Source organism: Hippoglossus stenolepis, chromosome 21, assembly GCF_022539355.2.
Source record: "Hippoglossus stenolepis isolate QCI-W04-F060 chromosome 21, HSTE1.2, whole genome shotgun sequence".
NCBI lineage: Eukaryota > Metazoa > Chordata > Actinopteri > Pleuronectiformes > Pleuronectidae > Hippoglossus > Hippoglossus stenolepis.
The window spans coordinates 11,274,897-11,289,627 of NC_061503.1; the positions used below are offsets into that span (position 1 = coordinate 11,274,897).

The window sequence follows — 14,731 nt, forward strand, 5'->3', positions numbered from 1 at the left end:
TGAGAATCAACAGTTGACAGTGCCCTCACGTGGTGGCTCTGATAAAATGCACAAGAAAATGCTTCAATTCAAATCATCAAACTGCAGCAGTTTTAGACCTTTACTTCTACACCAGGGTTAAAGTCAGATTATGTGTGTTTTATAAGTTCAAGACGTTAAGGGTTTGACAGAGTGTGTAGGGCAAAACAAATTGTGCACATAACATCTACAAAGATGTGAACCGTTACACATGAAAATGCACATCTTGTACTTTCAGCTGTCTACACCATGAAAAGCTCCTATGAACTGTTATCCACCCTGGTGTGAGACTGAAAACCGAAGAAAATCAAGGACTCACCATCATTGCATAGTGGCCCGGCATACGAAGTCATGCTGCAGTCACAGGAGAAGCCCTCCCACTGCTGCAAACAAACTCCCTGATTTGAGCAAGAGTCTTCCTGACAGGTAGTGCTGGGACCTGCAGTGAGAGACGTGGTGGGGTTGGAGGGTGCACAAGTTAGGAGAAGATGAACACACATACTTTCTTTGGTTTGTCAGGAGCCCAGTGTGTTCACAATAGTTTGACAGTACAGTATGGTTATTTTTGCAGTTCGAAATGGCTGTTGTACTGCAATAGCGTTTTGATTAGTAGCATTAGTAGAAATTAATGTGAGACTAGAGGACAATGTGGATAGGCTCCCATTCTTACATTTACAGGAGGATACTACTGGATTGACTAAAACTAAACTGTGTTACTAGGTGAAAAGAGCTAAATGTTTAAAGCATGCATGTGGTGAGGCTAGATGAGTGGGGCGAGGACAGGAGGAGGAGTTAAACATAAGAGGGCAGTTATGTTTAAAGGCCTTCATCTCAATACTCTTTCTTCCGACGTCTGTCACTGTTCTCTCCCTGCCTCGTGCCAAAAACACAAGGGGCGAGAATGTCAAAGCTCTTAACTTAGATCTCCTTCACTGCACTTCTAACACGAGGCACGGAGGGGAGGGTGTGAAATGATTCACAAATAAGAGTATTGAAGTTTAGGTGCGGAGTCAGTAGGAGAGGGTTAGACAGCATGCTGCTAGGCAACCCGGGTAGTGGAGCTGTGGTCAACTCAAGTCAAGCGGTGGTGATGTTACTACTGTGATGAAATCACTAGGAGAGGACAGGTCACCTCTGACCTTTGACTCTGGATCACTTGGATCCGCACAACACTGGACACCACTGGGTAGTATCAACGCACGCACGCACGCACGCAACCACCCACCCACCCAATCGCACACACACACATACACACGCGCACACACACACACACATTTTCCCACCCGTACACACACACACGTCTCACATGCTCACACAAAGCAATATACCTTGCAAGTCAGCTTTCATCAATGTAACTTTTGTCAGCCAAACAAAAAAGCAAACAAGCAAATTAAGTTAGATGGTTAGTCAATGCACACAGATGTTTGTGAACTGCTGAAAGAGTGGAGCAGAGAGAGAAAGTTCAATGTGCAGGAACAGAGAGGAGGAGATGAAAAGAAAGAGTCAAATTTACATTTAACAGAGCAAGAGCTGGGTTAGTGGGTTATCTTGATAACAGAGAGCAAATGAGTTCAATGAAAAGTGAAAGAAAAAAAAAAGCAATAAAGGAGGTGGGACCTGGACACAACTACTGGTGTGTTGGTTTGTGTGTTTGCACCTCACCTTCACAGCCTCTCTCCACTTGTCCCATGGTTGCTAAGGCATCAGCCAAAAGGTCAGGGAGCCGGCCGTTCAGATCAACTGTTGCCAGGCAACCCTGGAAACCCTCACGGGAGTGGACCAGCTTGGGCAATTCCCGGTACATTTCTTTGGAGACGCCCCCAATGTACAGGTCACCTGTGGAGGAGCAACACAATGAATGGCAGCCTCGTTAACCAATCATAATGCTTTATTTTCAGCCGACAAAATATTTATACAGTTATCTTAGACTGGAAACGGGGGGAAAAAAAACCTTAAGACACCACTAGGGACATTATTTCTGCATCGATAAATGCATCATCGTTGTCGCACAATTAAAAGATGCCGCATCAATATCAGTCGGTACCATTAGTCAATGGTTGGTACATATTATACTGAGCATTTTTTACTAGATGAATAAATGGAAAAAATATTTACTGCCTGCTACAACTTTCAGTTCTTTTTTATTCAAGGCTATTTTTGCTTGCTGCTGCATCTATTCAGTCACATCTAAGGCTTTTAATTGATTCCTTTTATTTCAGATGTTTTTATATCATACGGTTCTCTCTCTGCTCTCATTTTTCGGTTATTTTTCTTTCATTCAGAGAGCAGTGTTGTTTGCTACTCTTCACGATGCATTGTGAGATTTAATGAGTCCACTATATAGGGTATAAAAATGACAGCACTACAAAATAATGACCTCACAGCCAGGAAAATACAGCTTGCTTGGCCCCATATACATGTAACAAAATCCACCTACCAGCATCTCTAAAGCTCACTAACCAAGAAATACCCCCTCCAAACACAGCATTTCTTAAATTTAACTTCATGTTTTTTTACAGATTAAACAAACAAGAAAGAATTCGTTAATTTGTGGGCTGTAGAGGTGTTGGTAGCTTTGCATTCATCGTACAGACATGAGAGCTGTAATAACAGTGTTTTCTTGTTAATACAACAAATATTCAAATATGTCAACCTTTCCTTCCTAATCAGTCCATACAGCTGCCTATAGAGCAGTTTACAGTAAGTGTATACTGAGAGAAGAATGTATTATCAACTATGTGTATCCCAACCTATCACATAAGCTACCTTGATTGAGGTCACTGCTTGTGTTTTTGTGCATACCCTTTAGGTCGAGGTTCTTGGCACCCATGGTGGCCTGCGTGGTGACCTTTGTGTCAATCTTGACCGTGTGGAGATTGTTAGTGTCTCGGGATATGTGCACGTTGTGCCAGTGGTTGTCATTTAGAGGACTGTTGGAGTTGCCCTTAATCAGGTGTGCCCCATTGCCCAGGTCAGAAATGTAATGTAGGTAGCTAGAGAGTAAACAAGGTAAAGAGAAAAGGCAAATTAATCACATTCATGATGAAGAGAAACACAGGGTCATACACTTCAGGGCGTTATCATCCGTTTTTCAAAAGCATAATTGTAAGAATAGAAAAAAAGCTGTGCATGTTTCATATCTGATATTTCAGTCTCATAATTTTGTTAATCAGGGGGAATGTTGACTATAAACTTCAATAAAAAATATTTATTATTATTATAAATATTGTTAAAAATAATTTGGCCTTTTATTCATTAATTGTTCATTTTATTGTTTTTATAGATGAAGTGGAGACATTGCACTGACTCATGTGATGGAAACACTGCACACTGCACTGTTCAGCTCACCCTTTAACCAGCTCTATCACTATGAAGTCAGTGCCATCTCCTCTGTTGAAAAGAACAAGGCCGTCGGGCGACGTGGTCTTGAACTGCATGAAGAGATGCATAGAGTAGTAGGCCTGCAGCGTGGGCAGCGTGACGAAGCTGGAGCGCGAGCGGAAGGTGACGGGGTCGGCCACGATGCTCTTGTAGCCGATAACGGCATTGAGCTCACAGTAGTCGATGTCGCCGTTCTTGCACAGGTCGATGTAGGGCATGCCGTTCAGCGTCAGGCCCTGAAGGTGGCCGATGAAATTGGAGGGCACGGCGGGTATGAAGCGCTTCTCTGTCACAATGCCCGTCTCCACATTGTGGAACTCCAGCTGGGTGTGGTCGCCCGCCATCTGACCTGGTTGCGGGGGTAAACTTCAAAGGTGAGGTACTACGGAAAGTTGGGTTTCAATTGGAACTGTTCAATAGCAAAACTAATACTAATCCTAACTCTTATTTCAACACTATAACTAACAGTGACAGACTAATTCTAACAGATGCAACACACACTAATACAATTACTAATGTAAATACTGGAGCTATCACAATTCCGAATGATTATTTTCACTTACACACGTACAGATGTTCTCTAAAAAAGAAATAAAACTCTTAATTTTTGTGTGACAGTACTTTCTCATATAAAACAACACACAGAATTAAAGCTAAAACCTACAAAGAGTGTAGAGAGTCATTTATGGTGAGAAGCTTTAAATTAAGCTGCTGTGATTACCTTCAACAGGCTGCAGGTCATCTACGGTGAGTTTGAGGCTCTTGCCACGCCGGACTACCCTCACCGTGTGCCACTCATTATCATTGAGGCCCGACCCCGCAAAGATGGTCTCTGGGCCTTTACCTACACATAGCCCAGAGCACCATTAACATATGCACAGAGAGGTGGAGAGAGATAGAGAGAGAGAAGAGATAGAGATGCAGAGAGACAGAGATAGAAAGAGAAGACGAGAAGAAGGAGGAGAAGCAGAGAACCAGGCAAGCGGAATTCAAATTCAAGGACAGGAAGTGAGGAAATGGAGGGAAATAGGATTAAAGGGAAGGAGGAACCATACATATCCGGGGGGAGACAAACACCTACATGTCAACACTCTCTCGATAGATACACAGACAGGTCTGTTTGCAGATAGGCCAGCGATACAAATGATGAGACACAGACAGACAGATTTAAATATGTGGATGCCACGGGTGCCTAACATGGAGTCACAACAGGCCCATGCTGAGCTAATCCATCTGTGGACAGATAACACCGCCATGATGACCACCTCCTACCCACAAGCACACAGATGCCAGATTTGCAACCTCTTGACTGTCAAACTGCCCCACAATCCTCCGGCCCCCAGCCTACGTGCATCACTTTACTTTCTACAAGGGCGCAGTACTGCAAAGAGCCTCATGGTGGCACTAGACACAAAGAGGAACACCAGAGAGCTCTCCAAGGTGCTGATGTGCAGCAGAATGAAAAAAGGCTGAGCTGTCCTCTCATGATGTCTCTCTCTCTCTCTGCCCATCTACCAGCTCATATCTTCACATAGGTGACTGCACACATTTGACAGACTGACTGTTCCCAAAACCACCGTGTCTCCTTTCTCCGACTCTCGACAAGCACCCCACCAACCTCGAGCACAACACCCACTGCTCTCCAACACACACAGTCACCCACAAGCGCACACACACATTCCCCTTCCTCCTCCAAGCCTTGTTGGTTTAAAGAGTGTGAGTGAGTCTGCTTACAGTGACCTATAGGAGGTAATGGCGGGGGAGGTGAAAAGTAAACTGACCCGAAACAGTTTCTGCTGCAGAAAATGTCAAGCATGCCTATATTACTCATGGAGGCACGCAAGCAGCACACACACGCACACTCGCACTCACACTCACACGCACATACACACAGGTAGAGTGGTAGATAAAGAGGGAGACACACGGGCAGACAGACACGCAAACATAATTAGTCATGAAAAATCTATCAAAATGGATATGGCAGCGTGAAATGCATGTGTGCATGTGTGTGTTTTCAAAGCTAAAATAGTGTGTTGTGCGTTCAGAGAGGACACAGGGTTCCCCTGAGGAGACTCAGCTGTGCTCTGGGCATGAGCATCTCATCCTGTTACCATGGATCACTGCCTAGCACTGAGTGAAGGAGAGAATATGTGTACATATGTGTGAGCTTATGAGTGTATGTGTATGTGCATGTGTGTGTGTGTGTGTGTGTATTTTTGCATATGTAGCCGAATATTCAAAGAATGGGCAGCCTGATGTGAGAGTGAGGCAGTGATCTGTTTCAACCTGGGAACAGGGAGAGGCACACACACATGCACACAGCTATTTTAGGTCAATGCTAAAGGTGCCGTCAGCAGCACTAAGGTTTAGTGCTGAGCTGCTTGCGGTCAGCAGACAACACAGCTCGGTGCTGAGACAAAGGGAAAGGCAAGACCGTTTGTTGCAAAGGAAATACAATTCAAATCAAAGGACATAAACTACTGGAGATCATAAAAGCAGGATAATGAAAACAAAACGACAAAAAGCATTTCAAATTTCATTAGCTCCAAATAACAAATGGCTTTTATGCTGGATAAGCCTCAAATCTCTCCCATGCTGAGGCTTTTATTTGACTGCTGAGTGGACTATTTCAGTAAATTTTTTTCCTCTCCCTTGAATATCAGATGTATAATTTATTGTATGCACACGGTGTGCCAGAAAAGTGGCTGCCTACTGAAATGCTCATTGAGACAACTGGTCTAAAATTGGCCAACAAACATGCGGGATAGCAACGGCGCTGTGTGGCTAGTAGGGTTTCTATGGCAACTGCAGTCATCCATTTCACCACCTCTTTGCCGTCACATAGCATATCTCTCTCTCTCCTGCTCGCTCACTCTCTTGCTTTCTCAGTGGTCGTGACAGAGAGAAACTCCACGTGAGGGAATTAAACTTCATCAGGGATTCAGCTCGTCATACAGCAGCATGAACAGAAACACACACACACTCAGGAAAACACACACACAGATTGGCAACGAACAGAACACATAATGCAAATCTTTTAACTCACTCAATCACTTACTCACACACACAGGCACACACTAAACACACCAAATGTACCCCCATGTACAATTTAGAGAAAAACAACAAGCAAACAAAGAAAGCGAACAGCCAGACATTGAAAAGAAGGTGCGGCAGATAAAAACAGAGGGATAACGTGTCTTTTGTCTCCAGCATGAAGGAGAAGTAATTAGCCTGCAGGTCCGTGTTGCATTCATCCACCAGCTACTACCTCTCCACCTCCTCAGCTCAGGCTTCTCAACAAACCTAATTTGCATGAAGACCTCATACTCAGGTTTATCTCATTTCCCTTCTTCTTTTTCTCTGTCTTTTTTTCCGTCCACCCCCACCATCCTCTCTTCCGTCTATCCTTCTTTGCTAAAATGGCCGACGTGGAAAACCCTGGCCCTCAGCAAAAATCACACCGCTCCTGTGGTGCAGCTAAACAAGTAGACTCTAAACACGCACCTCCCCCTGTCGAACACACACTCATACACACACACACACACACACACATATATGCACACAGAAACATGGTACAAAGATATGTTGAATGAGATCAGATGGATTGACAAGACAGAGAGAGTGAAAAATAGTCAGAAACAGGTAAATACAGAAACACACACAGACACACACAGACACACACACACACACACACACACACACACACACACACACACACACACACACACACACACACACACACACACACACACACTGAGGAGGAGGAGGCTAGGGGAAGGGTTAGGTGAGATGGAGGATCACTTACTGGCTGTACAGTTTATCCTGATACAGTCTGGAGGGAGAGCAGAGCAGAGGGTTAATGCTGCACACATACACATATTCTCCACGCCCTGGGGACGCACACAACGACACACCCTGCACTCATATAAACAAACATGCACACGCACACACACTGCTGAGAAAACACACACTCTCCTTTGTCACAGGACCTCAAGTCGGACGGTGTATTTTCTTACATCAGTGTGAATTTCTGTGATTTGGATTTTAAGCCAATAAAGAGCAAAATCGTACAAGGGACGGTTTGGCAGATCTCCACATCGACCAGTGACGTGTGTCAAGGAGAGCGGTGTGTCCCCAGCATGAGCGGTGTGCTCACTGGCTGCTCTGGCCTGAGCGACAGTTTCAGTCCCCAATGAAAAAGCACCAGAAGACTGAGATGGGTCGTGTGTGTCAGTTTGTCTGATGACATCCAACACATCCCATAGTTTTTGTCGCCCATCCAGAGCAGAAATCTCCGCAAATTGTTGGAAGATTCAGCCCCTCTATTGATATCATTATCATCATTAATATTACTATTTGACCCATGATGACTTGGTGTGTCGTGTGGCGTCAACCACAGAAAAGACGTGGCTGCAGACAACCAGAGACCAACACATGCACCCCTCTGTAAGTCTATGTGTGTATTAGCATGTGAGTGTATGTAACTTTACATTAAAGTGTGACTGTGAAAACTGGAAAAAAAAATGTTTTACTGAGAAGAGGAAATGTACAAAACATAGAAGGATAGTGCTTTTTCCTGCAGTTATGTGTGTATACTAATTGCGTGTATTTGTACAGTTTGTGAGTCTTTGTGTTGATTGTTGGAGGTGTTAGGGATGCACAGGTCCACTGGGAGTGAGCAGAGAATGCAGCTTGAGGCTTAAACCCTCTGTTCAACACAAAAACAACAACACTAACCTTCTGAATACATACACTACAAAGTCAATTCAAATACTAAAAGTTGTCAACCAAAGCCTGTGAAAGCCATGTTTTGAATATATTGAGTATGAAACAGTGCAGCAGAATTATCAAGAGGAATTATTAGGAAAAGTTTATTTTCCAGGGACAACACATTATTCATCAACGTTTTATAGCATTCCACTGAAATAAATAGCCGAGAGGCCAGTGTCAGCTGCATTCCCTTGACATATAATTAAAATAGTGTTGGAGAATCTACATGTTTGTGTGCATGTGTGTACCTAGGTTGACAGTGAGTCGGACACGGCCCCCATCCATCTCCAGACGAAGGGTGTCTGCAGAGTTACGGGATGTAGTTGCCATGAGAACGCCATACGCCCGCTGGGAGCGAAAGCGTAGCGAGACGTCCTCCGCCTCAGTATGCATCGCCACGGGCAACTGCACCTTCATAAACTTGCTGCCGTCGTAGGACAGGATAGTTGCATCTGTACAGAGATGAACAGAGATGGACAGGAGTGAGTGATAGAGGGGGAAGGGGAAGAAGTGAAAGACAAGCAGAGAAAGATAGAGATGACGTTTGGGGGCGAGTGAGGTGGGTAGAAAGAGAGAAAAAGAGACAGAAGATGATTGGCAAGGAGAAAACACATGAGGAGGGAGAAGACAAAGGCGATTTGACGTTGAGTGAACCAAATTTATACATGATGGAGTACGTTGCAGCGCGGCTACGCTCCCTTATTCCCCCGCCATGTCATGTTGAAGCTCAAAACCTGCTTCCAACAAATTCATCCCATCACTTTCCACCGTTAATTCATCATCACTCCGTCCGCCTTACAAAAGAGGATGTAAAAATAGCTGCAGCTGGTTGGCTGGCCCTATTATCCGGTTAAATCAGAATGCATGGCGGTGAGTGTGTTAGCCACTGTCGCTGACATCTCAGACCCTGGAGTCATAATGTAACAAGCTCAGGTGATCCCGCTTTAATGTCTTTTGCATACTCATTTACATATTCATAATCTTCTCTCCCTGCTACCTGCTGAGGCCAATCCCCGGCCGCTAAACTGTTTACCTCTGAGGACCCTGTTTTTTATTGGCCAATTACATACACAGCTAAACACTCACTCCATGTCCCCGCGTCTTTATCTCCCCCCTCTCCTTCGTTCCTTGCTCCATCTTATATCTCCCCACTCCATTCCTCCTTTGCTTTCTCTACCTTTCGCTCTCCCTGTTTCCGTGGGAGACGTTTGGAGCCAAGGCAAAAACAAGAGAACAGGAAGAGAGTGAGGCCTCATGAATACTGATGAGCTGAGAAGGAGGGGAGGAGAGAGAGATAGTGTGCATATGTGTGTGTGTGTGTGTGTGTGCATGTCAAAATAAGTGAGTGAATTTAAGTGTGAACAGAGGAGGGTTTAGTAAAGTGAGAGCAAGGGGAGAGAAAATAGGGACAGAGCGAAACAGAGAGAAAGGAGGGGGAAAGGGAGAAAAAGCTCTTGGCTAAAATGCAAATGAACCCTCATTAACTTGAGGAAAAAAGAAGGTGGCTGGCCTGTTATATCACAGATAACATACCTAACAGCCACACACACACACACACCTAAACACACTTCGCACACATTTCGGAAAAGGCAGACAGCTGACTAAATTTTGCTCGCCACGCCACCTGACTCACCACCAGCAACTAGAGGGTAGAGGTTTAGATAGGAGGAAAGTACGGAAGGCCCTTTGTGCCGAGAAAAGACAAAAAATACAAAATCGACTGAAATGTAACACACACTGGAATCATTGGAAGCCTGTAAGTAGTTAAAGGATAAGAGTAGTGATATTCTATATTATTGATCGCATGAAGACAGAGACCAACAATGTGTTAGATCATTTCTCAACACTTCCTAAAGTCTGGCTGTGGCTCTCATACCCAAGCCCATTGTTTTATCCCGAAGACATAAATCTTAAAAAATGGGTCACGCAAATATAGTTACATTTGAAAAAAAATAAAAAAAGGTCCCAGTATTTCCAAAAAACAGCCGAGCTCTGTTACTTTTACCGAACATTACTCAACCTGATAGAGCATTTGTTGGGGACTTTGCGCGCTAATGAGTATTTATGGCAGCAGGACAGTGTATGTGGGATTGACTCAAAATAAACTACGAGCTCATTGTAATGAAGGAACCTGTCAGCCCAGGCAACAGTGTGACTCACTCAATGTGTTTTTTAATAGTTTTCACAACAATGGAGGTCTGTGGCAGAGAGGGGCGGGGGGGGGGAGAAAAAGATATATCAGGTCTTGGCTTCACACTAAAGTTGTTATGTGGGATTTGCTGGAAAGAAAAATATCACCAAACTGTTGCCGTTACCAGGGATTTACCATCCACAGAGTGAACATGATAAAAAACGGCTCTATCTCTAGACGGCAGACAGACACTGATGATGGGAATGATTATAGCATGTTTCCATATGTTGACACCTGACTCTGAGTCACTGTCAGTCTGTGTGCTAACATAGGAAATGATTGATGCGTTACTATTTACTGTTTCATAATTTCTACTTGTTACGTTGCAGTTTTTGATGTATCATCGATATTGTTATGTCATAATCGGAGGAATTTGACTTCATAATTTTGAATAAAACCAATAATTTTGACTTCCTATCTCAGAAAATTTTACTTAACATTTTATTTTGGACATTCCTCAATTAATGAGATTTCTTATACAAACAGTGGGAACTGTAAATTTAAAATCCTTTAAGATTATTAATATTGTTATTAAGTGATGGAAGACATTTGAACATACAAACAATAGTGGGGTTGTAGAGACATGATTATATAGTTGAATTAATTAAATTAAAGTTATCGAAATGTACATTATTCTTAACACAACACAATGCAATATGTTTTAGATAATTAAACCTGGATAAACAATGGGTTGGTATTTGTAATACTCACAAATACAACAAAGGACAAACAGTTTAGATTAATCAAATCTGGTGGCAAAAAAAAAGCAGTTTTTCACAGAGGTTCTACCAGTAGCTGTTCTCACATGTTCTTCATTTCAAATCATGGAATCTGCAGAAGAGGACTTTTTCTCCTCAAGACTTACGAAGAGCATTTTTGGTCAAAGACTAGACTGTTCTGTGAAACCGCGGCTCAGAGTGAACCTGCGTCTCTCATATGAGAAAATGAGAAAATAATCATACTAATGAAAGCACAGAGCAGAGCAGCTGGGCGAGAGGAGAGATCATTACATGGAGCGATGCATCCTCATACTTAAAAATAATTCTCAAGTCTGACGAGAACTGTAACTACAACAAAGTCGCCTGCACAAGTTTAAATGAGTCACCTTCCACCGCTGAACATTACTGTTTTGTTAATTTGACTTTGGGGAAATTGTAAATTCAGACTTTTGCAGACGCTCGGATCGATCAGTGATGTCCTGGACTGAGCTAACTCTCGGGGTGTCAGTTGCTGAAAACAGTAAAATGATCATTCATATAGGATGCTGAAATAAGAAACCTGATTATGATGATGATTTTTTTTCCCAACAGACAATAAAAGTGGGGTAGCAAAACCACAACCGTGCTCCAAATAACTAAATGATGGGGATGCATTTGCTCCACTTGCTCTATTGCTCAGGCACCAGGAGTTTATCCACTCGTTTATTTCCCCGGCCAGCCTATTTGTTCAAGTCCACCACGCTCCCGGCCATTATCAGAGACCCAGCTTTTAATTGACTCCCTGTTTTTTTTATTTGGGGCAATAAAGTAGGCTTTTCCAAGCTTGTACTAGAAAAATAAAAATTACTGTTGAATCTGCTCTTTTGAAATTGGAAATTTAACCTAAAGATGAACCCGTTGTCATCTATTTCCTTTTCCTGACAGCAACGGACTTCCATAGAGAAAGCAGGGACAGCGCGGAAAAACAGAAAATGTCTCAGGACGTGTGCGAATGTGTTGCTATGTGTGTAGCGGCTCATTACAAAACAAAAATTAATCTTGGAGCCAGAGCGTGGCGAGTGGGAACAAAGGAGAGAGTGAGCAAGTGAGGAAGGAAAAAAAGGGAGGGAGAAACCGCAGGTAGAAGGCGTAAACACGGCCAATCACTCTCTCCATCTGCTTCTCCATCTGTGCTTCCTTTAATCCACCGAACCACCAGTTAGTGACCCCTCAATGCACAGAGAGAGGGATGAAGAAAGACAGAGTGATGAAGACGGAGCTAAGAGAAAGCGAGGGAGAGGGCACATTGCTATGATAAACATACACTGCGGATGTTTGTCCTCCGAAATAAAACATCTTCGTATCAACACCTTTCAGAAAGTGTGTGTGTGTATATCTCCTGTTAGATGATAGTACAATCATCACTTGAGACGCATCAGCAGTTGTGGCACAAACAACATTTCTTCTCTTCCCCTTGTCTGACTCCATCTCGCTTCTTTCAACAGGCCTGTATCAGTCTCTCTCAATCTTCCCCCACTTTCAATTTTTCTCTCGGCACGAATTCATACCCCCTCTCTCTCTCTCTCTCTCTCTCTCTCTCTCTCTCTCTCAGGTTGCCACTCCCGTCTCCCATTCCTCCTCATCTCCTCACCTGCTGTCACACGGCGGTTCCAGCCCAGTGGCTCCACCCGCCTCTGTCACAGCTCCTGCTCCCAGCTTTCTTCACACTTCCTCTCCCATCGATTCCCAGTCTTCCAACATCCAGCTCTGCATCCTCCCACCTCTTCTCTTTCTATCTTTGTTGCTCCCTTCTATTCCCTTTCCTCCTTTCCTCCATCTTACTACCCTCACTTACACACAGAGAACGTGTAATTTTGAATAATGAAAAAATCCAACCATGGATAAAACACCTGCAATATTATTGCTTTTTGTTCTTGAGCAAGCAGACTCATTTTTTTCATTGTACCTAATTTATTTCTTCCCACTATCTACCTGTCATTAATTTTCACTTTCCTACGCTCCAACACCAGAGGTGTAGTGGTGGCTACATCCTCCCTAAACTAAATCTGCAAGATTTGATATTTGACTAATAGTTTAGTCACATTTTTTATTTGCCATAAATCTTTATGACTGTACATTTTTAGCAGAGTACTATCAAATGTTAATCTGTAAGGATGGGCCCTTTAAAGCAAAAATAAGGCATATCTTAAAGGTACAATGAATAAAATGTTTATTACCCAATATAACTGATGATCATAATTTATTTTCAGAGTTATTCCTGACTCTAAACTTTAGACTTTCCACTGCACACCATCTGTCTTCTGCCACTCATCCCTTTGGCATTACTCAATCTTCTCAAGCCAAAAAGCAAATGACAAAGCTGTCATTATGACTGTATTTTGCAACTTGGCATATTATGACATTTTCACAAGATGCTCCTGTTCAGTGACCGTAATTAGCCGGCTCACTCTTCTCGTTTGGGAAACCGTGGCCTCAGCCCTCATGTTAAACATTATTCAAGCTTGTCCTCTTTCTTTTCCCAACCTCCCACCACGACATTCTTACCTCTCTCACAGGAGCGTCCCAGGTAGCCCGTCCCGGAGCAGTCGCAGACATAGCGGTTCCAGCCCTCCCTGCAGATGCCGTTGTGCTGGCAGGGGTTGGACAGGCACTGCTTGGGCGGTTCTCTCGAGCATGAGGGCTTCACGCCGACTGCCCTCTGGGCCTCGGCCAGCCGCCGGATGTCTTTGCTCTGCCCGTCCACAAACAGGTCTCTGATGCAGCCCACGTAGCCATAGTTCAACAGAGCTGTCCACACCTGGGAAGAAATTAACCAGCGTTGAAGAGTTTCCCTGAATTTATAGTAATTTATAGATGCTCGAATGTGTGAATGGTTGATTGTGGCTGGTAGTGTAAAGAGATACAGCAAAGAGAAATTGAACAACGTCTCAATGACAACAGAGCACAACATTGTGAGACAAATATCTAATCTCGTTATAATTGAATTTAAACTAATTAGATTCTAATTAATTTGATTTGAAAAGATCTTCTCATTTTCTTTGATTAATGTTTAGGTCTATGAAGACAGTTTTAAAAAATGGTGCCTCATTGTAGTTCAGACAGGCACAGCAGTCATTCATCCTCTTGCTATGACCTCTCTCTAACAAGGCAGCCCATATAAACATGTGGTACATATTCAGTCTGCTTGCAAAAACAACCAAGCTCTGCATGCTCACTGTTACACAGCTGCCTGCTGTCAGAAATCTGACACCCTCCACTCCCAGCCTCCTCCTGCATTAGCAGTTAGTCGTATGTGAATTTTGATTTGTTTGTCAACACGTGTTCACGTTAATCAAATGTGATCTATCTCCGGCTCTGCCAGGACGAGTTTGTGAGCACAGGCCCTGTCTGTGTCAAGCTTTCTCAGATTTGCCCTGAAGCTCTACAAGAGTCGAGGCACACTACCAAACTAAAATGTAGATTGCTGCATGAAAATCGCAAAAACCTTGACGTGGGGCAATCCAGTGACCTGATGGTAAAGGCACATGCCACATAACCACAACATCCACACTTCAATTCTTGGCTATGGGACCACTGCATGTCTTACCCTCTCTCTGCCCTTGTTTCCTGTCTCTAATCAGACTGTCAACTTTCCAATAAAGGCAAAATGCCC

General features: G+C 43.5%; 1 protein-coding gene across 22 annotated transcripts in view; it reads right to left on the minus strand.

Annotated features, from left to right (window-relative positions):
- The window catches only part of nrxn1a (neurexin 1a), a 58,388-nt gene that overhangs the window by 13,982 nt on the left and 29,675 nt on the right, over positions 1-14,731 (minus strand). For 9 of the 22 annotated variants that reach the window (XM_035145535.2, XM_035145538.2, XM_035145541.2 and 6 more), the window contains 8 exons: positions 13,624-13,876; positions 8,418-8,621; positions 7,205-7,231; positions 4,121-4,243; positions 3,367-3,748; positions 2,821-3,011; positions 1,681-1,854; positions 338-457 (listed from right to left, as the gene is read on the minus strand). In XM_035145535.2, the coding sequence (XP_035001426.1) occupies positions 338-457; positions 1,681-1,854; positions 2,821-3,011; positions 3,367-3,748; positions 4,121-4,243; positions 7,205-7,231; positions 8,418-8,621; positions 13,624-13,876 (1,474 nt within the window). Of the gene's footprint in view, positions 1-337; positions 458-1,346; positions 1,374-1,680; positions 1,855-2,820; positions 3,012-3,366; positions 3,749-4,120; positions 4,244-7,204; positions 7,232-8,417; positions 8,622-13,623; positions 13,877-14,731 lie in introns of all 22 variants that reach the window. The other 13 variants (XM_035145528.2, XM_035145524.2, XM_035145523.2 and 10 more) reach the window with 3 other exon arrangements.